The sequence below is a fragment of the Harmonia axyridis genome, chromosome 4 (assembly GCF_914767665.1).
Source record: "Harmonia axyridis chromosome 4, icHarAxyr1.1, whole genome shotgun sequence".
Classification (NCBI taxonomy): domain Eukaryota; kingdom Metazoa; phylum Arthropoda; class Insecta; order Coleoptera; family Coccinellidae; genus Harmonia; species Harmonia axyridis.
The window spans coordinates 44,955,849-44,981,423 of NC_059504.1; the positions used below are offsets into that span (position 1 = coordinate 44,955,849).

General features: G+C 33.6%; 2 protein-coding genes and 1 long non-coding RNA gene across 6 annotated transcripts; 1 reads left to right on the forward strand and 2 right to left on the reverse strand.

The window, feature by feature from the left end:
- The first annotated feature begins 5,649 nt into the window (after positions 1-5,649).
- LOC123677899 lies at positions 5,650-17,415 on the forward strand. The gene is made up of 3 exons (XR_006747151.1): positions 5,650-5,807; positions 13,833-13,954; positions 17,254-17,415. It is a non-coding gene; the product is annotated as an uncharacterized LOC123677899 (long non-coding RNA).
- A 558-nt stretch (positions 17,416-17,973) lies between these two features.
- On the reverse strand, positions 17,974-19,757 carry LOC123677896 (WASH complex subunit 1). The gene has a single exon (XM_045614631.1). The coding sequence runs from the start codon at positions 19,675-19,677 to the stop codon at positions 18,397-18,399; it is 1,281 nt and encodes a 426-aa protein (XP_045470587.1). The 5' UTR covers positions 19,678-19,757; the 3' UTR covers positions 17,974-18,396.
- Positions 19,758-20,772: 1,015 nt separating this feature from the next.
- On the reverse strand, positions 20,773-25,199 carry LOC123677897 (DNA-binding protein K10-like). Of its 4 annotated transcripts, XR_006747150.1 has the most exons (6): positions 24,721-25,199; positions 23,921-24,237; positions 21,893-22,038; positions 21,556-21,638; positions 21,352-21,491; positions 20,773-20,860 (listed from the first exon to the last, which is right to left on the reverse strand). XR_006747150.1 is itself a non-coding variant. In XM_045614633.1 (2 exons), the coding sequence occupies exons 1-2, from the start codon at positions 25,097-25,099 to the stop codon at positions 23,921-23,923; spliced, it is 696 nt and encodes a 231-aa protein (XP_045470589.1). In that variant the 5' UTR covers positions 25,100-25,198; the 3' UTR covers positions 22,601-23,920. The 4 variants fall into 4 exon arrangements, 1 of the variants encoding a protein (XP_045470589.1); XR_006747148.1 differs by lacking the exon at positions 21,893-22,038; XR_006747149.1 differs by lacking the exon at positions 21,893-22,038 and having other exon boundaries at positions 20,773-21,181.
- Positions 25,200-25,575: the final 376 nt, after the last annotated feature.

The following is a 25,575-nucleotide window of genomic DNA, read 5'->3' on the forward strand; positions in this document are numbered from 1 at the left end:
TAGCTGTGATGAATAAATTAATTATAACTTATGGTACTTATCAACAAATTCTGTAGCGAAGATTAATCAAGATTCGATAAACTAATAAATATAAGCATCACTGAAAAGTATGACTATATAAGAAACACGTATACATGAAAACCGAGTTGTGATCTTTCGAATTATTATGTCTGGTGCTCCAATTTTTTTTTTCTTGATATTTTTGGGCGCCCCTGCAGACCTTGCGCCCGTGGCAAATGCCACCTTTGCCACGCCCTAGATACGGCAATGATTTTGCCGATTCGGGTTCGAAGTTGCAGCGTTTTTATGTTTACTTTTTGCCAACTGTAGTATCTCAAAAATGTGAATTAGATAAACTATTTTCCGTTCGAAGAAAATATCGAATCTCCTTAGCAGAAATTGTAATTAGTTATTTTAATTTTTTTTTTAATTTTATATTATTCTCTGTATCGAGGTAAAATGCAACTGTTCGCCTATGCATTGCTGTCGTTTTTAATTAATGATGTATGGTATGGTATATTTAAGAGGCATTGAAGTGAAACGCGAAGTACTTCCTCCTTTTTGATTCAGGGAGTTCATTTTTCCTATATTTTTAACTTGAAAATTATCGTGTATGATATATTTCAATGAATTTAATAACGCATTGATGTAATTCGAGAGATATGCAATGAATTAAAATAACATAATGTTTGAGATATAATATTAGTTTTTTATGGTTTCCCAGTGAGATGATGCAACTGCCACATGTTTGTTTATATTATATGATTTGAATAAATGCGTTGTTTGATTATTCTTATTGTTCTGCTTCCAAGTAGATCAAAGGTATTGAAAGTGTTATTTTCTTCCTTCAAATCCAAAATAATCACTCCTAACCCTTTTATTTATCCTGAACCAAAACATTCCGAGTTATTTTGGAAAACGCCAAAAAAGGATTCAATTGTAGATACTTTTATCCAAACCAAATTGTAATATAAATGTAGATCTTTTTTCCACTATTTAATCCTTCGTGCCAACTACCACCAATGGTAAAAATTATTCATTCAAAAATTTCGTCCTAAAATTATATTTTGCAAATAAGTTGAAATAATAAATTTTTCGTACTCATTATCAGTGGTAAGAATGCTGACTTTAACCGTCCTGACTTTTGGCTTTGGACTTTTCATTGTCGTAATTCATAGAAAAGACGTTTTATGTTTGGAACTTAGTTCTCAGTTAGTCGGGAAATGCAGAGACCAACAAACTTGCCAAAAAGGGGTACAAACTCCTTTCATTGGCCCAGAACCTTTATGTGCTATAGATAAATGTACCTGCATGAAAGAGTTTCAGGAGAGGGAAAAACCGAAAGAGAAACACACCTGCGTAATCTTTCTGGGTTTTGAAGACCTTTTGGTCTCCAAATGCAAAAATGACGGGAGCTCAAGAGCTCCCGACTTCAGGTTATTGATTTCCTCATATTTCTTTTTCTTCTTAAATTTTCTATAGTTCTGACTAAACTATCAATAAGAAGCTTCAAATTGTAATTTTATTGTTTGGGGTAAAATTCGGCCCAGTTTGCTGGTCATCTTTTCATATTTTATCCATGATTCTTAAAAACTTGCTCCGCTGCTTTGGTCAACATTACATGCAATAAATATCTCCAAACCGCCTTTATTAAACTGCCTGTCTAATAAATAATATATGACAGCCTAACCAATATAAATAGAATTCCCTATTACCCTCATTGAAAGAGGGATTAAATCATTAAGTATTTCACAAAAAAAACAACACTACTTTTGTTTTCGAATTATTTAGAAGCCGATGTTGACACATTCAAAATAAATGGATAATTCCTACGATTTTGTATTCGATACTTGTTACTGTTAAATGCCAAATGTTTTCAGTGGAGTACATGTTTGTAATACAAATTAGTTTTTGAAGTAATACTGAAACTTTTCGTGCTTTACCACCCTTTGTATCTTGTGGGGTGATATGTTTACGATATATATATATATATATATATATGTTGGGGGAGCGCAATCTACAGAGGTATGGAGAACGATTAGGTCACTGAAAACCAACGAGACGAATAGGGCACTGAATCTGATAGACATGAACGACTGGGAAGATCACTATGGACTACTGTTGACTGAATCCAGAGACTACACAGGGGGTGGAGAAGAAGAAATATGTAGGGATGAACCGGAAAACCATATATTAATAACCATAGAAGAACTCAAACGACAATTACAAAGAATGAAAAATGGAAGGTCGCCTGGCCCCGGTAATGTACCGATAGAATTGGTTAAGCATGGAGGAGCGGTACTAATCCACAGACTAACAACTCTGATGAACCAATGCATCGAAACGGTAGCAACCCCCAACGAGTGGAAACAAGCATACTTAGTGTCGATATTCAAGAAAGGGGATAGGAAAGATCCCAATTGCTACAGAGGCCTCAGTGTTACCAGCAGCTTGAGCCGCCTGTATGCTAAGATATTGAACTCCAAACTCAACGAGCAGCTGTATCATGAAATAAGTGAAGAACAATCGGGATTTGTGGCGGGACGATCATGCGTGGATAACCTTTTCGTCCTACAACAGCTGGCGGAGAAAAGAATATCGACAGGACAAGAATTGCATATGGTTTTTATAGATCTGGAGAAGGCATATGATACTATTCCAAGGCAAAAACTTTGGGAAGCTTTGAACATTTTAAAGATCAACACGAAAATGTTGCGCCTTATCCAAGAACTCTACAAAGATAATGCTGCATATATTAAAATTGGTAAACAGCTATCGAAACCAATTTATACATCAAAAGGACTACGGCAGGGATGTAGCATGTCCCCTCTATTATTTAACCTTTATGTCGAAGTCGTGCTGACCAAATGGAGGAGAAGTTGTGGCGAGATGGGGATACCTATAGGCGATCATAAAATATTCACACTGAGCTTTGCAGATGATCAGGTCATATTTGCACAAGATTCGTTTGACATCGAATACATGATGAGAAAACTATACTCAGAGTACGAACAATGGGGCTTGAGTGTGAGTATGAAGAAGACCGAATACCTGGTGGTAAATAGCGAGGCGAACTTTGAGGTACTCATCAATGATGACACGACCATAAAACATGTAGAAAAATTTAAATACTTGGGTGCGATTGTGGATAAAAATGGTATTGGTGGTACGGAGATCAAACGAAGAATACAAGAGGCTAGAAAGATCATTGGCTGCCTTAACTCCCTGTGGTGGGATAATAGTATATTCTAAAACAAGTTGCAGAATGGATTCCTATTCCAACACGAATGCGAAATTCGAAAACGAGCGACGAAGGAGCGAGTTTTGGAACGCATGAGTGTTGGAATTGCCTTCTGCAACGAGTATTAGACAATATTTTCTCTATTTCAGTCAATTTTTGTGAAATATTGTTGAAATTCAATGAAAAATTCAGATCATACATCCTAGTGACATTTGTATTGTATCTTGGCAGTTGGTGTGACTGCTACGAAAATTGACAGATTACGGAATTTCAATTTGATTCGTATGTTTTGAATTCTGAAATAATTTATAATTATGCATTCAATTCGTGAATTATGTCTGACGAAATCGATTTAACACCAACAGAATTAAGAGAAATTGCGAATAATGTCGCAAATCATTCCACTAAATCCAAATCATATTATATTGACAATAATTGACGTGTGTTGAATTTTGATAGGATTGGAAGTCTGACGTCAGTGTAGACAACCACAAAACGAAAAATATAACTGAAAACAATGCTGTAATGAGTTCATTACAGCACTGTTTTTAGAACTGTAATGAACTCATTACGATACTGAAATAGAGAAAAATATTTCAAGCGTGACAAAAAAACGCATAGGAAAAACCATGGTGGAATCAGCACTCTGCTATGGGTCTGAAATATGGACCATTAACGCTGATCTAAAACGTAGACTAAATGCAGTCGAAATGGACTATTTGAGACGGAGTGCCAGAACGTCACGGCTCGATCATGTGACGAATGAAGTGATCAGAGATCGTCTTCATGCTAGGGAGTCTGTAATTGACCGGATCGAACTTAGAGGTCTAAGGTGGTTTGGCCACTTGATGAGAATGCCTGAACATCGATGGCCTAGGCGTCTATTTGAATGGGTTCCGCCAGGACGAAGGAAGCGAGGAAGGCCGAGGCGCTCTTGGAATGAGGGAATACGCCAATCTATGGAGCAGAGACAGCTTGATGCGGAACTGGCACAGGATCGAGAGGCTTGGAGAAGAGGACTGGGTAGACGGCACTAGGCTGTATCTTATTAATATGTTCATTGTATCATATTGTTAAGCCCAGAATATATATATATATATATATATATAGGGTGTTTTTTTTCGAGGTATATAACTTTAAGTTGGCATTACTGTTCAAGATGGCGACCGATTTAACAGCTGTCAAGTAATTTATTCTCTGTTTGGTTTGGCAATTCATCATGAATAGACTCACGCCTGAACAACGCTTGCAAATACTGCAATTTTATTTCGAAAATAATGGTTCTGTGCGGAATACGTATCGCGCACTACGTCCATTAGCGATGAAGCGCACTTCTGGTTGAATGGCTAGGTCAACAAACAAAACCGCCGCATTTGGAGTGAAGCTAATCCTCAAGTGTATGTCGAAACACCGTTACATCCAGAGAAACTGACTGTTTGGTGCGCTTTATGGGCTGGTGGAATCATTGGTCCGTACTTCTTCAAAAACGATGATGGCCAGAACGTTACAGTCAATGGTGATCGGTATAAAGCCATGATTACTAACTTTTTCATTCCTGAATAGAACAGAACAACCATGATGTCCAGGAGCTGTGGTTCCAACAAGACGGCGCAACATGTCACACAGCTCGTGCCACAATCGTTTTATTGAAAGACACCTTTGGTCACCGCCTAATTTCACGTTTTGGACCTGTCAATTGGCCTCCAAGATCTTTTGATTTAACACCGCTAGACTACTTTCTGTGGGGCTATGTAAAGTCATTGGTCTATGCGGATAAGCCACAAACCCTTGACCATTTGGAAGACAACATTCGCCGTGTTATTGCAGATATACGGCCACAAATGTTGGAAAAAGTCATCGAAAATTGGACGTCCAGATTGGACTACATCCGAGCCAGCCGTGGCGGTCATATGCCAGAAATCATATTTAAAATGTAATGCCCCAAGATTATCTCACGGATAAATAAAATTCATGTCAATCGAATAATCCATCGTTGTTTTATTGCAATCTAAAGTTCTATAGCTATAAAAAAACACCCTTTACTTCAAATCATAACCAGTTTTTTACAATAGAGCCTCGAATTTCGGAAAACAACGGCGGAAGCAAAGTTATACGCCTATGTTTATTGCCACACTCATTGGCAGGGAATGTAAATATAAAAATTTTTTTGTAGATTTGTACATCCTTGATGGGAACTGTTTCCTGGAAAATTATTTTTCCACCCTCAGCTTTGCTTTGCCGTTGGGATATTATTTGAAAAATGCAGCACCCCACGCATCTAGGTTTTTATTTATACCTGACAGAATTTTGCGGACTAGCTAACTTAGAAGTTGTGATGGTATCGAATTGCCGGTTTTCTGGATCATCCAAGATGAGATATAGACAGATATTTAGCCAGAAATACACGGAATATTCAGGATAACTGGGAGGAGCCCCACCCCCAACTTCTAACGTCAGAGATTCGTTTCATTGCATCTCTCTTTAGCGAGCTGCAACACTCGAGTTTCATTTCTTCATTGAACCCTGTGAAGTTTTTCTGTCCGTTGAGATTAGGCATTAATAATAGGTTGGTGAGTTTGAATTATTTGTTCTTTCAAATAATGATGCGCTCAACGTCCAAATATAAGGAGCAATTAATTCATTTATGTCAATTTGTTTTTGTGCTTCATTGATTTTAGTTGATTATCTTCAATATTAAGAAATGAACCTTTAGCATCGTTTGAAAAAAAGCAACCCATTCAGAATTTTTGGTTTTTGATTTTGCATAAGTTTATTTTTCCTTCCATGCCAAATTATATTTTGGTTTATATAGAATAATAAAAGGTTTTGCCGAATTTTCAAAATTTTTGGTTCCTAAGCTGCGCTTGGACTTGACCAATTCAATAATTTCGGAGTTTCGAATTTTTGAACATGTATAAATTGAGTCAGTTCAACATAGTAGTACAAATATAGGTGCTTCAGATTTTTTTTTCCATTAATAAACCTTTAGATTTGTTCAAAGAAGCTGGACAAATAAAAAAATAAAAATAAAATCCCTAAGCACCTCAAAATTTTTCATCATTTACGTTTAAGAAAGATGTAACATCCATAAATCTGATTCAAGAATTGATAAACTCAGATCCCATAGCTTGAGAATATGATCTATGAATTTTAAAGAATAGATAAAAATCGGAAAAATAAATAAAAATTTTGATCGGAAACTTGACAAAAAACTATAGTGAAATCGAAAATGTACATTACTTCAATGATATGGAGTAGAATATCTTTTTGGCAATAATTTTAAAGTTGTGGATCTTTTAAAATTCGATTAGGCTTAATACAGTTATTTTATCTCAAAAGTGCTATCCTGAGGATTTTTCAAAATTTATAGAAATTTCGAACAAAACCTCCAAGACAGTTAGAGGTAGTAGTGTAGTTTGAGCGCGCGATTTGGTGATGACTATACTTTTTCCACTAAGATTTTCAATGAAACAAGCCTAGATTTTCATTCAAACAACGCACAACAAGCAATAACCGGAGTTTGTTGCTTTTTTGTGTTCTGTTACTTTTAATAGACAACTATAATTTTTTGATGAAATTTCTAAATGTACAAACACGTTTTATACTGCTGCTGAAATTGTTTGCATTTACTGCTAGTATGTTTTGAAAAATTAGGTAGATACATTCATTACTTGTCATGTTGTTTTTCAATTTCATCTTCTGCAATTTCTGTATTAATCTGTGGGAGTGTAAATTCATAAATTGGTACCAAAGGTGCTTAACTAAAAACGAAAATTGAAACCCATCAGACAAAGTATTGGTTATATCACTCAATATTTTCTGAAGTTAGTAGTTGATGTTGGTAAAGATCGACAGTTAGAACTACCTACCTCAATCAATCAATCAAAGAACCTACGAATGTTTTGGAACTTTTCCCATCACGATCTGGATAGGATCGACATATTTTTACCACAACCAACTGCAGTCAGGAGTTAAAAATGTTCCTACAATTCTAATTCAAGGCGCCAATGCACATCTATCCGATGAGGGTATCGATATCACGAATCGAGAGTAATATTGGCACAACATCAGTTGCTGGGAAATAGTTCGTTTAAAATCATTTGAAACGATGACATAAAACATAATTAATCGTGAAAATTTCAGTGATGCAGCATATTGTCCATTAGTATTCTGAAGTTCACTTGAAGTGTCTATTTGATCCCACAACTAATTTATGTTTATTTACACTCAACACATTTTATGACTTGCACAGAGTGTCAAGCCATTTTTGGTTGATTATTTGCAATAATAAACCTTTGCAAACATTCTGTCACTCTAATACTTTTTTCCTACAACTGCTATGAAAAGTAGCGTATTTTTCATAGCTTATTCAATTTCAAAACTATGTATTGCTCATACTGTGGGAAATATTATTTCTCACTGCATTTTGCCGACACCTCGCTTGGTAGACCAATGAAATTGGGATTTTGAGTCGTTTTTATGGAAACGCGATATATTAGCACATACTGTCAATGAAGGCCATTTTGATTTGAATCAAATCCGTTACTTGAATTATTGAAATTTGTGCAGTTATAGGAAAAGTATAGTGTGCAACATGTGGAGAAAGTCCTTTTCTCGCTCGTGTGTTTGCGGCACTCGCCTTCAGGCTCGTCCCACAAACTTCCACACTCGCGAGAAAAGTTGGACTTTCCCCACTTGTTGCACAATATACTATTTTTCAATATAGAAATGGAAATGAAAACCCTTTAGTTTGAGACCATTTCCGAATCAAAATCCTAGAATTACAAACATAGTGACGAAAAGATCTGTTCGGTGACAAACGCTCAAATAGTTATGTTCCTATCAAGAACCTTATCATAAAAGTTGAAAAAAATTACATCAATGATTTCTTTTATTTTCAATAAACAATTAATCATTGAATAACGTGACCAAAGTGTTTTTGGATTGAGCACTTCAATAAAATCAACAATGTACGCCAAGAGTACTTTCTCTTTAAAGCAGCTGTACACATTCTTATCTTTGCGCCAGTTCAAAAAATTAGCTTATTGCTTCTTGTACCTTTCTTCAGATTTTTCAGGCAATAGATCCATATAATTGCTCTTTGAGCTGCTTCCAGAATATCTTCTGGTAGCTCCTCATCAAATGATTACATTTTCAATCTTATTTTCATAAATAATATTCGAAAAACAATTATATAGGGATGAACAACTTTGGCGAGTATTCGTTTTGACCATAGAGTAATAAACATAGATAGAGGAAGTATACGCAATTTTTACATGTCCAGATTACGTCTCGGATTACGTTGTCGTATTATATTTTCAAATTAACAATTTTAAAATACCATTATGAATGTATATTGAATGAAATATAAAGGGTGTTTTTTTTGGAGCTATAGAACTTTAAATTGCAATAAAACAACGATGGATTATTCGATTGACATGAATTTTATTTATCCGCAAGATAATCTTGTGGCATTACATTTTAAATATGATTTCTGGCATATGACCGCCACGACTGGCTCGGATGTAGGCCAATCTGGACGTCCAATTTTCGATTACTTTTTCCAACATTTGTGGCCGTATATCGGCAATAACACGCCGAATGTTGTCTTCCAAATAGTCAAGGGTTTGTGGCTTATTCGCATAGATCAATGACTTTACATAGCCCCACAGAAAGTATAGTCTAGCGGTGTTAAATCACAAGATCTTGGAGGCCAATTCACAGGTCCAAAACGTGAAATTAGGCGGTCACCAAACGTGTCTTTCAATAAATCGATTGTGGCACGAGCTGTGTGACATGTTGCGCCGTCTTGTTGGAACCACAGCTCCTGGACATCATGGTTGTTCAATTCAGGAATGAAAAAGTTAGTAATCATGGCTCTATACCGATCACCATTGACTGTAACGTTCTGGCCATCATCGTTTTTGAAGAAGTACGGTCCAATGATTCCACCAGCTCATAAAGCGCACCAAACAGTCAGTTTTTCTGGATGTAACGGTGTTTCGACATACACTTGATGATTAGCTTCACTCCAAATGCGGCAGTTTTGTTTGTTGACGTAGCCATTCAACCAGAAGTGCGCTTCATCGCTAAACAAAATAAATTGGACGTAGTGCGCGATACGTATTCCGCACAGAACCATTATTTTCGAAATAAAATTGCACTATTTGCAAGCGTTGTTCAGGCGTGAGTCTATTCATGATGAATTGCCAAACCAAACTGAGAATAAATCACTTGACAGCTGTTAAATCCGTCGCCATCTTGAATAGTAATGCCAACCCTCGAAAAAAAACACCCATTACAATAATTTCCAAACGGAAAATTGCATTGAATAATTAGTTTGACATGGATGATACTGCATAATTCGAAATATTCAAGTAAAGATATAAGTAGATTAAGAGACTTCATCTTAAAGGTATTATTTTTCACAAATTCAACAAATATTCACTATTTCATCATCACTATCCGAAGGGTTTTTTTCACATTTTTGATGCATTGGACCTCAATCCTGAAAATTTCGAGTTTAGCAAAGGCAAATTTCAACATGAAAACATCAAGTTGAAATTTTTCAGCTCCATCCCGCTCAATTATCTGTCAGAATGGGTTGAACAAAGCAAATAATGTGCCTTCTGAACCAAACAAAATGTCAATCAGAAACATTTTAAAATTGTTATTTTAGGAGCATCGTTCTTTCCGATATCACTATGAAAATAAACCCAGAAATCTAGAATTAGTCATGATTTACGTTGAATCGACATCAAATAGTCCGAAAAGCGTTAACGACCCAAAGGATGACGTATCTAAAAACAGCAAGAAATAGTAGGTAATGCGGAATTTTTATGTACAGTGACATTCTTTGATATATAAAATGAATTTATAAAAATATTTTCATATATAGTTTGGAGGTGTTCCAAAATGATGGCTTCACATCCATCCATATATTTGAGATCATATTTTCTCCAAAAATTTGGGAAAACATCTATTTATAAGTTAATGAATGTTACAGCTGTAAGAGAAGAAATATGAAACTTTGTTTATTTATTTATCGTCTCTGTGAAGTAATCGAACAAATATTCTACAGTTGTTTTGTGAAGTATTATTTTTACGTTAATTAATAAAACAAAGTTGCCCCATATTCAGTAGAAATCTACACCAGAAAATTCAAGTGAGAAATGCAAATGGTGTTTGGAAAAAAATTGATCGGCCGGTACCTATCTGAGGACAAATTTTCATGAGAAACTCGTTGGCGAAAATTGCAACTCCATAGCTATCACCATTACCATTAAATGCAGTAACTTTTCTTCTGTTGAAAATTTTCCACTTCTATAAAAAACATTCTTTTAGCAACTTTTTACGTAGAATTCAAATTCATTAAATTTTCTCACGTAGACAAATCAACTATGTTATATTTTTGCAATGGTAATGTTGAGCTCTATCGAAATATGTAGGGGTATTACATTCGAAAAAAATTTTAAACTGATAGGTATCTCATAAAATATCTGATTGCGAAAAATTTAGTTAACGTCATTGAAGCTATGCGTAAAAAATTGGTGCAAGAATGTTTTTACAGAAATTAAAAATTTTCAACAGAACAGTATATTGTGCAACAAGTGGGGAAAGTTCAACTTTTCTCGCGAGTGTGGAAAACACACGAGCGAGAAAAGGACTTTCTCCACATGTTGCACACTATACTTTTCCTACAACTTCATAAATTTCAATAATTCAAGTAATGGACTTGATTCAAATCAAATTGACAGTATGTGCTAATTTATTCCGTTTCCATAGAAACGACTCAAAAGTCCAATTTCATTGGTCTACCAAGCGAGGTGTGGGCAAAGTGCAGTGAGAAATAATAATTCCCACAGTATGAGCAATACCATAGTATAATAATAATAATAATATAGGTTATTCAGAAACAGCAGCAAATTTAGATACAAACTTAAAGTTACAATCTTTACTGAAAAAAACATTTAATCGTTGAGACAGAATTGGTTCTGTCTGTTAACGATGTTAACAATACTTTTGAAAAAAAAAAAAAAAGAAACAATCCACACTGCCAGAGGTAGTTTGCCATCGGTATAGGGTGATCCACAACCGGGGTGCAATGGCGAGTCACAATCGGTACAAGTCTCAATCAGTGAATATACAGTCACAATCGGTAATCAACTGGTTACTATGTAATGTGTGCACATAGGTAGGTTTTCAACTCAGTTTTCCCTCTCATTGATTTGTCGCGTTTATTAATTCGTGTATCATCTTTCTCCCATTCTCTAAAAATCAGACTTTCACATTTCTTTTGAATTGTTTGTAGTTCTTTATAATCCTTAAATTCTCTGGTAGCATAGTATAGATCCTAGGTGCCCAGTATTCAGATGTTCGCTGTCCTATTCTTTTCTTTGCTACTTGTGTTTTATATCTCATAGTTCTTATTCGATACGGCTGTTCTGTATTTTTTAAGATAATTTTTCCCTTTCTGATGGACCCAAGGATCGTTGCAAAGAAGATTTGGTATGGATCTAGTACTCCTGCTATCCTGTATAGTTCATCACTATAATAAATAATAATAATCACTAGTATAAGCCTTATACTATGGCAATACATAGTTTTGAAATTGATAAGCTATGAAGAATACGCTACTTTTCATAGCAGTTGTAGGAAAAGATCATTATTGTCTCAAACTCCAACAAGCAAATTTTCATCACAAAATGGTGATCAGTTTTCCATAAACTCCTAATAGGACATCGCGGTGAATCACCCTGTATACGATCACTTTCGGAACTTTCGGAAAAAATAGATTTTATTAGATAATTCTTGATGATGTGATAAAGTTGAGATGTTTAATTTTTTTTGTATGAAAACAACGTCCTTTACGAAATTTCTCGTCACTAAATCGAATCGTAATTCAAAAATGATTTTATTTCGAAATATCCCAGTGGTGTACCACTGGTATGGTGTAGTTATAGACTACTCCACACAGTAAGAAATTGCGGTTTTTCCTCATTTAATGTTCTTGCTCAATAACTCTTGATGTATTCATTTTAGGTATAGAGTTTGCTTAAGTAAACCCTACTATTTTTAAACGTAGAATCGACTGAAATAATAAAAAATATAGGTTCTAATTTGAAAATCTTGAGTTTTTAAGAATTTGAGTTGTCAAAGTTCATGATCTTCTGATGAACACCCTGTACATTTTTGATACAAACTACAGTCTTAGAATATTTGCAGAACAGAAAATGAAAACGGTTTTTTCGAAAAAAACTTTTGATGCAGAAATATTCAAAAATATGTGAGTGCCCGTCGCCACCATTTTTTTCATAAGAATCCCATCAACTCATGAAAGGTTGAGTTTTCCAGTGCCGTATCTAGGGCGTGGCAAAGGTGGCACTTGCCACGGGCGCAAGGTCTGCAGGGGCGCCCAAAAATATCAAGAGAAAAAAATATTGGAGCACCAGACATAATAATTCGAAAAATCACAACTCGGTTTTCATGTATAAGTCATAGAACCAGTGCTTCACCAAAAAATAGTTCTGGTGGAAAGAAGCAGGTACCCTTCCAGAAAAAATATCACCCTGTAAATTTGCATACAAAATAAGCATATCACAAGATGAAAACTTTAAATCGGAAGATCTATGCCAATTCAAGTTAAATATCTTGTGAAGGGAAGGTGCTATGAGGAAAAAAACTTTAACACCGGTATCTCAATACCAAAGCGTTTGCAGATTCATGTTTTTTCTCAAAATGATCCGAGAAATCTGTCATTTTCATTTGTACACATTAGGAACACCGATTAGATATAATCAATTCAAAACTGATATCTGCACAATTAAATTGCAATTTGAATGAATCACAATAAATTGTATAACACGGCCCAGACAGTTTTTCGATGCGAATTACTCAGTTCAGTACTTTGATAACTACAGTATTGAAATTTTGTGACGAGAATGAAACGAAAAACCGAAAACAACGAGCAAGTGCATACCGATTACGAATGCAAAAATTACAGATGGCAAATAAGGGGCGACACCTACAAAGCGGATAGATAAAGGAAAATAATGAACCTCGGACATAGATGTGCTCGTAGTGCAGTAAAAGTACTCATTTTGAAAGTGATAAAAACTCATAAATCGTAAAAGGGTCCGATTTTGTACTCCGTGTCGAATTCAGAGGAAAGTAAAATGATTATTGGTTATTTTTATGGAAAAATGTTTGTTTTTCGTCTTTGCGAGAATTCTGAAATTTAATATTTTGGAAATATTGGGGGGGGGGGATAATTACCACCTATTTCTACGCCCTTGCTGGAAACATTGAAAATATTGCTAGCCTTCCCTATTATTTGCGTACTAAGCGTAAAATAATCACAAAATATATGACTTGAGTTATGAACAAAAAAAATACTATAAGAAAATATAATCGATGAAAAAAAATCTTCGAAAATGGGGCGCTGTCTAAGATATTGCTACGGGCGCAATAGTACCTAAATACGGCTCTGATTAAGCATGAGTCTATCTTGAGAATAATTAACTCAATTACAGTTTTTATAGTTGAATTTCAATTATACAATAAATATTATTCTCGTTTTTTTTTTTTTCAGATAATTCAATATGGCACCGAAAGCACCTACTGAAGCTGGCAATCTTATGACAACTTATTTCATTCTCATAGCTTTACTTGCAGCCTTATGGGTGATATATGTTGGTTTCATCTGAGAAAGAGGTGGGTTGATAAATTCGAATAAGACATTCGATACTTCCTTTCGGTTAATAAAACTAAAAACAACCTTTAAGCTATTTTTAGTAGTAACTAGATTCATTCAAGTCTCAAATCAACAACTATGATGCGAAAATACCAACGCTCACATCATAAATTGAAGACGCAGTTGACATTCTGCATCGAGATGCCTGAGTGAATTATATTTTTGCTTTATATTCCGAAATCCAATAAAAATTTTGATTCATTCTAATGTACAGGTGGGCCAAATTGGACACTTCTGAATGGGAAGTCCTATTTCTATACTGAAGGGTGTTTTTTTTTTAGAGCTATAGAACTTTAAATTGCAATAAAACAACGATGGATTATTCGATTGACATGAATTTTATTTATCCGCAAGATAATGTTGTTGCATTACATTTTAAATATGATTTCTGGCATATGAACGCCACGGCTGGCTCGGATGTAGTCCAATCTGGACGTCCAATTTTCGATGACTTTTTGCAACATTTGTGGCCGTATGTCGGCAATAACACGGCGAATGTTGTCTTCCAAATGGTCAAGGGTTTGTGGCTTATCCGCTTAGACCAATGACTTTACATAGACCCACAAAAAGTAGTATAGCGGTGTTAAATCACAAGATCTTGGAGGCCAATTTAAAGGTCCAAAACGTGAAATTAGGCGGTCACCAAACATGTCTTTCAATAAATCGATTGTGGCACGAGCTGTGTGACATGTTGCGCCGTCTTGTTGGAACCACAGCTCCTGGGCATCATGGTTTTTCAATTCAGGAATGAAAAAGTTAGTAATCATGGTTCTATACCGATCACCATATACTGTAACGTTCTGGCCATCATCGTTTTTGAAGAAGTACGGACCAATGATTCCACCAGCCTATAAAGCTCACCAAACAGTCAGTTTTTCTGGATGTAACGGTGTTTCGACATACACTTGAGGATTAGCTTCACTCTAAATGCGGCAGTTTTGTTTGTTGACGTAGCCATTCAACCAGAAGTGCGCTTCATCGCTAAACAAAATAAAATGGACGTAGTGCGCGATTCGTATTCCGCACAGAACCATTATTTTCGAAATAAAATTGCACTATGTGCAAGCATTGTTCAGGCGTGAGTCTATTCATGATGAATTGCCAAACCAAACTGAGAATAAATCACTTGACAGCTGTTAAATCGGTCGCCATCTTGAACAGTAATGCCAACTTAAAGTTATATACCTCGAAAAAAACACCCGTTAGATAAACGAAAACTGATGTTGGTGTCCGAGGGCCAATTTTCACGAGAAACTCATTGGCGAAAACCGCAACTCCATAGATAAATCGATATATAGTTACAGGGTGATTTCCGAAATATTGTTGTAACTCTTATCTATTGAAAATTTTTCATTTCTGTAAAACCATCTTGTAGCAACTTTTTACGTAGAATTCAATGACGTTAATTGAATTTTCCGCAAACTGATATTTCATGAGATATTCGCTATGAAAATATTTGTTCAAATGGGACACCCCGCTTATTTCTACATATGTATTTCGATAGAGCTAAAAAATTGCCATTTCCAAAAAAATGCATACTTGATATTTTTCTGAAGTCATGTTCGATGTCTCAATAGGTGGCCAGCTAGTTTGCCTGACCTAACGTCAGTTGTCAGTAGACTTTTAGCTTTAGAGAAGATTAAAAGCATTGTTTGTCCTTAAACAACTTAAAAGATATAATAATAGACGTTGGGTCAGCGACATAATCGGCCAACACGCTCTATTAGTGATGACGTCACACACCGCCATTTTTGGTTCTCCTGTCAGTGTTCGGAATCCAAACAAACAAATTGTCATTCAAATTAGTACGTTGTCGTTGAAGAAATTGGCTTATTTTGATAAATAATATTATTTAAGCAACGATTTTACTATTAATTGATAGAAAGAAGGCACAAGATTAATGCCAGTAAGTTCGAACTTGAAGTTCAACTAATAAACACGGCTTTTTACAAAATCTGGGGAATGATACAGGATTCAAACTTACTGGTATTAACCTCGTTCCTTCTGTCTATCAATTAATACTGAAATCGTTCCTCAAATACTCTTATTTATGAAAATAAGCCAATTCCTTCAACGAGACCGTACTAATTTGAATGACAATTTATTTGTTTGGATTCCGAACACTGACAGGAGAACCAAAAATGGCGGTGTGTGACGTCACACTAATAGAGCGTACTGTTGGTACTTCCAACATGACTTTAGGAAAACATCAATTTTGCTATATTTTTGAAATGGTGGTTTTCAGCTATATCAAAATATATAGAAATAAACGGGTGTCCCATTTGAGAAAAAAATTTATAGCGATATCTCATGAAATATCAGTTTGCGGATAATTCAATTAACGTCATTGAATTCTACGTAAAAAGTGGCTATTTAACGGTTTTCACAGAAATTAAAAATTTTCAACAGAAAAAAGTTACAGCAGTATTTAGAAAATGAACATTTTCTCGAAGAACACCCTGTAACTATGATAGCTATGGAGTTGCGGTTTTCGTCAACGAGTTTTCACACAATTGGCCCTCATGCACCCGCACCTGCAGTTTCCGCCTATCTAGTATAGAAATAGGATTTCCCATTCAAAAGTGTCCAATTTGACCCAACCTGTACAGGGTGGGCAAATTTCGATGTTTTAGCACTACTACTTTTAAACCAAAGGAGATAGACAAAATCTGATACCCATTCTCGGTCTCTTTTTCTGAGAAACTCACTCATTACGAGCTACTGACTTCAGATTATCGATTTCCTCAATTTCTTCTTAAATTTTCTATAGTTCTAACGAAACTATCAAAAAGAATCTTCAAATTGTTGTTTAATATATTCTCACTCAACCTTTACTCCGTCGGATCTGTTCTCACTGAAATATTGCACTGGAAAAGCTGAATTTTGTATGGGTTGTTCCTACGGCCTGAACTGAATGCCAATACAAAATTTCATTGAAATGAGAATTGAAAAAATTAAGACTGACATAAGGAAGTAAGGGCACACATGTCGACAGACTGATAAGAAACAAAAATTTTTCAGATGGTCTAAAAAATGCATTTTGTGAGGGTGAATTTCAATATCGTAAATAAGAGTGAAAAATCTTGAATGATAAATTGGAAACATATAGACATTTAAGATCGACAACCAATGACCCCTTTATCACCCTATAACTTGGTAGGACTATGAATCCCCTCAAAAACAGTATACAAAGTTGTATCAAGTGTAGAAGTATTCTATTGAAACAATAAATTTTCATTGAACGAAATATTATTTGCAGGTTGGCACCAAATCGCAGAAATTCCAGATTTCAAGGTTAGCAGCATGAAGAAGAAATCTATTTGTAAACCGTTGTATTGTATATTTATATTTTTATAGCTCATATGTTGTAAATGTTTTTGGAATAATGTACAGTGTATATTATTAAATACTTCAAAATTAATGTATTCCTTGAGTTCTGCCATTTTGGAGAAGTCAACCCAATTGACCATATTCACCGTCGCCATATTGTTATGCGACAATACCAACTACCCAGTGTTCCCAACGGAGAAATATTGAGTTTACTAGAAAAATTCCACAATATAAAGTTTATAAGTGAAGTTTATGTGTACTTTTTCTGGCTGCTACGCCAGATAGGCTTGTTTGGGACAATTTTTCGCAAAAATTTCACCTTTTGGAAATAAAAACATTAGTGAAAGGTGGTTTTATGAACAAACTAACTGTGGCCGAGTGTATAAATGAAGGCTTCGCTCAATTTTTGAAAATAGTCAGTGAAAGAATAATCTCTATGGCTGATAGTATTTTTGATATTAGTGGTATTTTTCTAGTGAACTCAATATTTCACCGTTGGGAACACTGGGTAGTTGGTATTGTCGCATAACAATATGGCGACGGTGAATATGGTCAATTATCCTTTCAACTCCATACAAAATAAATTCAGAGTGTGAACGACAGCCTCTATTAAGGGATGAGCACTTAATTAAAGAAGAAGTACCAAGACTTAACGAGTGTATCAAAAATTATATTTCCATGTATTAAAACACTTGGAAAAACAGATAATAATCTCTACAATATCTACAATTTCATTCATCTTATCCTAGAAAAGAAATATTGAAATGCAATTAATCATGCAATGGAAAGAAAAGTTGAAGAATGAGCCTCAGTATAAAGTTGCTAGGAAATTTCTTGCTTAGAAAACACAGCTTAAAAAGAAAACTTTCATTGAACGCAAATTTCCTAGTGTAATTCTTAAGCTTTTTCAATTTCAGAGAAAATTAATGATTTAAGTATAATTCTTTTGTCAATTAAAATAAGAAAATTCTTAGTATAAAAATTTAAATCTTAACCTTTCCAATCACAAATATTTCTTAAAACTTTGACCAAAAGTATTGGAAGAGATATTTTAATGTATTTCTACCAAAATTCATTCCCAATCCTCATCGTGATCCGTTTCATCATTAATTTCCTCTGGGGGTGGAATCAGAGCAGAAATTAAATTCAAAGCATCTCTCGAATCCATTTCTGCGTATTTATTATCTTTTTTTGCTCCAGATATGCCTTTTCTTCTCATTGCTAGTTTAGAATGCAAATCTGCCATCAAGTCACCACTTGTCTCATTTTTTGAAGGGGTTAATGTTTTATCTGTGGATTTCAAAGCCTTTGAGCCACCTGCTTCTCTGATGGCTTCCATTAGTGAAGATCTTGCATCATGTACTGGTAATTTTGAATCTTTTTCTCTGTTTTCTACTTTTTTATTAGGCTGTTCTGTTTTAATATCTTTCATTGGTACTATTAATTGTTCTTCAACTTTAACTGTTTCAATAGTTGGTACTATTTCATTTTTTTCTTGAATAGGTGATGGTGATGAAGGAATTATTTCTGGTAAATCTTTCAAATCATCATTTAATATTTTTTGATCTAATGGATCACTCTTTAGAGTGGGAGAAAGAACAGATGGAGCTATGCCCAAATTGATATCTTCTTCATATCTAACATTGCCAGCAATTCCAGGTAAATCTGGAAGATCTAATGGAACATCTAGTGAAGGTACATCACCCAAGTCAGGAGAGTAAAAGTATTCTTGACTAGGTAAATTGGTAAATAATGATCTCTCAACAATAGATGCAGGAGCAGTTCCAATGTTTATTTTATTATTTTCAGCCCTCACTGATGAATTAGGAACCTGAAGAGAAGTAGATATATTGAATTCTCTATAAGGATTTTTACCAGAATTGTAAAGTATTAAATCACTTATACAGCTAGCATCATTAGGAACCTGTCCAAGTCCTTCAATTTTCTCTGGCTCCAATTTACTAATTTTGACGTGGTATATATGTAGTTTATCAATAGGCTCATCTTTTTTCAGGGGATATTTTTCACTAACTTCATGTTTAACCAACGGAATATCCGACTTCGTTGGAAAAATTGAAATGTAGTTTCTCTCTTTACAATTCACAGGATATTTACTACTAGAAAATACTTGTATAGCATTCTTCACACCTCTTATTTGAGATATTTTACGTTCAACATCGCCTACCCTATTGCTTACATCTTGCAATTTGTTGTTATAGATGTCTATTCTGTTTTCAATATGTAACATCATATCATCCACTACTTTGGAGAGATAATCCAACGAATCAGCAATTTGCACTATTGTCTCATTCTTACGTAAATTTGGAGGAATGAGATTTACTTTATATATCATCTTTACAACGAATATAATTACAAAAAAAATCTAATATTGTCTATTATTATTATTATTGTTTTTGACATTTAATATCACAGAATATAATTATGAGATATATTCTGTGTTTGTTGATTGGTAATTCATGGACAAGTTGCGCCATCTGTAAACTAACAAACTTGTAAATGGGTAAATCAGCTGAACTGCATATAAATACAGAACTAAACACCAATTATATCAAGCAAAAAGTAGTCAATAAAATATTTCTTCCCAAATTTAGAGTGCGTAAATTGAGTACAGAACAATTTTTTATTTTTACATATAATTTTTATCCCCCGATTTACCCATTCTTAGTGATAAATATATCCTTTTCCATTTTTCTCTAGTTATAATTTAACTTCACTTTGCTAAAAATTTTTTTTATCAGAATCTTGCCCTCGCAGAGATTTTATACCTGCGGTGTATTGCCTGATGGTGTAACTGCAATTATGTATTTTATTGCGTTAATTCTTTTGTAGTGGAAAATGTTACAGGTTGATGGAGAAAATAAGAATTCACCTTCTGATGAGTTTTTTTGATGAGAACAGAAATATCTAATTAAATGTAATAAAAACGCTTTTTACGAAATTAACTGGCTTTTTTCAATTTGCTCAGTATCTAAAAGGTCCAAACCAGAATTACCCGTACGGCTTAGATGTGACCACCTACCCTTGAATCGACCCTTTGATTACAATAATTAAGGATTCTGTAAAATAAGTACCATCTATGAACGGGGTGCAGACTTTATAACGACAAAAATCAATGTCCAATTTCAGAGCATAGCTTTCACTTCTGCCAAGAGATAGTCATATTCTGTCAAGCGTTGCTTTTTTTTTTTTTCAAATTTTGCTTTATATTCAATTTTAGAATAAGTTTATTAATTTTGGTGTATTGACAAATCCTACACAAACTTCTGTTTGTCTTAGAGGAAATAAAGTAAAAAAAAAAAATTGATTTTCTTTTCATCGTACTCTATTAATGAACCCAAACATATGAACGCCCTCTGGAGGCAAATGAACCCTGAAAGTGTGATGTACGTAGTGGAAAATGATTTGAAGATGGGGATAAATTCATTCATTACAACTTGACAATTCCTCTTTATTCATAAAAACAAATCAAGAAATGCAAATAGCTAAATTATTCTTTTTCCAGTTTTGGGGCACACCTGAAAATTAATAAACTTTTCAGAATATACATATTACTGATGTATATTTAAATGAACGATATGTGTGAAAAAGAATTTCCACAGTAATTTAGCTTAATGCACAAAACTATTTTTAGTCTCAGATATCAGAGGATAAATGATAAAACAGAAACAAAAAAGAATACACACCCTTATGTTCCCTATAAATTGGATAAAACTAATTTCAATCAATTTAAATTTTCTTTTAGCGCAAAGAAATCGCCCAGAAAAGGTCCTGTTGAAACTCTGAGAATGCTTAAAGCAGTACTAAGCAAAACGTTAGGTGAAAAATCGACTAAACCACTGCAAAAAGACCGAAAATTTCCAATTCTGTCAAACAATGAACTGTGAAAGCCTTCAGTACTGTATTTTTCCCCTATATAATACTATCAAATATTATAATCAATATCAAAAACTGTATAAGTAGTTAAAGATATAGTTGTCAAACAATAAAGAATTGATTATATACTTACATGAAATTTTCAGGATTATCATTTTTAGCATCATATTTTGCAGTTTTGAGTTGTTGTGTTCATTATAATTCACATGTTATGGGAAGGGATTTTAAAACCTTTAGTTATGTACACATCAATGCATCACACTTCCAGTAATACTGAAAAAATAAGTATATATATTCCCCATTGTCTATCAGTCCCAAAAATGCATTTAAGCCTTACTTCGCTTCCATTACGATCTCCTTAAACCAGATATTATTCATAATCTGATTATGTGCTCCACAGACATACATATTATTGGAATCCTAAGAAAATATCAATTAATTTGAAAAAAAAAGAAGAAAACAAGATTCATAGCAGTATACTATCAATAAGTAAATGGCTTTCTCATTATGCAAAAAATGGTTAATAATTTTCCTTAAAAAAAAAACACTAATATTGAAAATAATGTACCAAATTGACAAAATAATATTGAATTGGCCACAATTAGGTAGAACAGATAAAGAAAAAAAATATGAGTAAAACTCGTGCTCAAGGAAATTAAATTTTGCACACTTACGTAAAGTTGTTCCTTCATTAAGAAAACATGAGTTTCTTGGTGAATATGTCGAAAACCTTAATTATAAAATTTAATAGGCCTAGATCCACATGTTGTTATAAAATAACTCTGGAATCAGTCCAACTTTTCAATTAACTTCTGAAGAACTAAAAACATGATAATAATCACCCTATTTTCAACTCTTCAGATTTACTCTGATAAGCTTTTGAAAATTGGATTTATTTAACTCTGGAAATTATATTACAAAAAAAAATTTCCACTTCAAATGAGAGCCATGAGGAATTATTCATTAACAGAATAAATTCTAATATATCTAATTTGATATAAAGATGATGCGAAAGAAAGCCATTTTTATTAATTTCTCTTTGAAAGTTGTTCAATACTCTCCCTCCCTATCTGTTTATTTTTATCTATCGCTTCTGATTGAGAAAAATAATATAAATATACATAGCAATTCTCATGACATTATTCTGAACTGCAATATTTGTGAATTTTCTGGCTGGAGTATTTGTATGATGAGGAAACTCAAGGATTACATAAAAACAATAATAACCTTCTCAACACAATAAAAGAACCTGGTTTTGATACAATCCTCTGTTTCTATTTTTCAACATGTGAATTATTCTTTCAAAGAAATATTAAATTAAATCAGATCAAACCATAAATTTTAATGGCAAGCAAACAAAAGTATCAATGAAAATGGCAGACTCTATTTCGTGTAACTGTTTTATTCAAATAATGAGAATCTATTAATTACAAATATAAAGGAAATTCTTTCAGTATCCCTCAAAAGGGAACAGATATTTCCAAGTAAAATTAAAGAAATCATAACGGTAATTAATATAAATATATCACTAAGCCATTCAAACGAATTTCAATTGAATTAGTACATCAGATAATAAATAAAATCAAATCTGAAATTATAGAGCACTGGACATTCTTCAAAGTATACAACTTTCTGAAAAAAATATGAATTTCAACAAAACGTGGGTTTCATTAGTCAAATAAAGAAATTCTATTAAAATTTCTGAAGTAAACATATAAATTTCATCAAGAGACAGCACAAAAAATTTAAATAATTTTTATTATTTCACAAAAGCTGTATACTTCTGATAATTTACTCTAAGTGCTTTGTTAATTACATATTTGTTCAAAAGTTTGATTGCAACTAAAACAGAACAATGGAATGAAAGGACACTCGGACTTCCAACAAACATAAATTATTTAAAGAATCTATAGTATAAATTTGATTTAGAAAGCTTTTTCAGGGTAGACTTGTTACTTAGAGCGTTTAATTTTTTACGAGATCCTCTGAATTTTTAGTCTGCCGAGGTATCATAATATCATTGTCCTGAAAAAATTTTTAATATGGTCTAAATTCTTAAAGGAAGAATTGAATTATTCAATAGCTGATCTGAAGAATGTTAATATTTTTGTTTGTATGCCAAAAAATTAACTTTAATGTGAAAAAATAGACTATCTGGATAATATTGTGGATACATCTAGCAAACATCAACATTTATATGAAATAATAAGAGATTATAAAATCCAAACACATTTTCTGTTTCACTTTCACACACATTTACAATCTTTCATCTAATTATCTATGTATAATCATAAAGCACTGAGTACATTTAAAAATTCATAAGTTATTTTTGGTTTTCTTCAGGAAATTTCATAAACACTCAGCATTCCTATTTGAAATAGATGTACATTTAATTTGAAACAATATAATAACAACAAGCACAGAGATTTCAACATCTCGTTATAAATTTTACTAGGTATTTCTTCAGTTATTAGCGAGTGTTTGAAAAATAACAGAATTTTGAGTCATATCTAATAAACTGAAGAAATATTTACATTAATTCAGATTATCATGTTGCATGAATTCATTCAATATTTAAACTAAATTATCAAGAGAAATGTAAAAACCAATGTTGATATTTGCCAAAGTTCTAAAAAGGAACTCAATTGACCCTGATGTAGAAGTTAGATTTCAGGTGAAAAGTTGCTAAAAACTAAAAATACCTATAATTTCACATCTGCAGTATAGTCTATTGGCGCTGTGATGCGAGCAAATTTAACATCAGGCAAGAGCTGTGGGATACGAACTTCCTGCTGACCACTAAAGTTTAATTCGGCAGCTTGATATATTTTTGTACATTTGTCTCTTTGTTCTCTATAAAATACCCAATCTTCCTGCTTTGTTGTTTCTTTGGCTTTATTTAGGAGTTCATCTTTTTTAGTAAATTCGAATTTAATGGATTCTGTGACCCAGGGTTTGGTGAGATCCAGAGCTTTAGGTACTGTTTTACGTTTTTTGATAATTTTACCTTTTTGTACTCCTAAAAGAATAAAAAAGTTAGAATATGTCTATAGATGTTAAAGAAATGGAAACCAAACTGAAGACTGAAACAAACTAATATATATTTAAACACATTTGATCTACTTTGATGAATGCATTCCATAAGAAAAAAATTAATAAAACAACTGCTAAATGATATTCAGAAGGATGAATTACTAACTTCAAATTTAACTAATAAACAGTATGCTTTATTTCTAGAGCAATTTAGCTTCAACTAAACATATCCCTAAATTTTTAATTCAGTTATTATAATAAAAAAAAAATTTTTGCAGAGAAATTGTATACTATTGTATTCTCAATTGGTTGACTTCCTCAACTTATCGATATTACTGATAGTAAACATGTTTCAAGAAATTACTGTTAATGCAATATGAATGAAAAATTACATATTTATTATTGAAATTAAGCGGGTTATGAAAGCTTCAAACGTAATAAGATTAAATATCATATAATGTCTATCTACCTTTGAATCCATGATTACTGAATCCACCTCTATTTTTCTGCATTGGGGGGTGAATGGGCCTGTTTATCATATGCGGAGGTGGACGCATTCCTGGAGGAGGAGGCCTCATTGGGGGATGCATCATTGGCATCGGTGGTGCTGGTCCTGGTCTAAGACCTGGCCTCATCATTCTTCCTGGGGGACCACCTCTTCTTGGCATACCTCGCATCATAGGAGGTGGGGGCATTGGTGGGCCCCTTGGAGGAAAAGGTCCCATCATCGGAGGTAACATAGACGGATTGGGAAATGGAGGTCTGTTATTGAATGTCCTACGAGGCATGCCCCTATTGCCCTTGTTCATTCCGTTATTGGATCCACGACCACGCACAGGTGCAACCATTTTACTAAATATTTGAAACACAATCCTATTAAAAAGTTGAAAATCACCTAGTTATAAACCAAACGGACGCTTTTCAACAATTGACAGTTTGTTAATTATTCACAGAATACATATTCTATCTGTATCATAGAATATAAATCAGAGATAAATATCACAGACTAACCTTCTGTACTCAAAAATCTATATATTATTTTAGAGATTATTTATTGATCGAAAAAAATATTTATGCTCACCACATAATAAGATAGTGCTTTTTTATTAGGATTCAGCGATGAATTCCATCGACCGTTGAATTTATCAAGATATATTCCCAATTCAAGTGTAGGTTGCGCTCTCTACAGCATTCATTTTCAAGTGTAGGGAAAATAATTGTAAACAGAAGGATTTCGAACTGAGGTCGGGCCTCCTGTAAATAACTTGAACTTGAATCGCTAATATCCCTGATTCGGATCTCAGTGAAAAATTCATAATAGGAA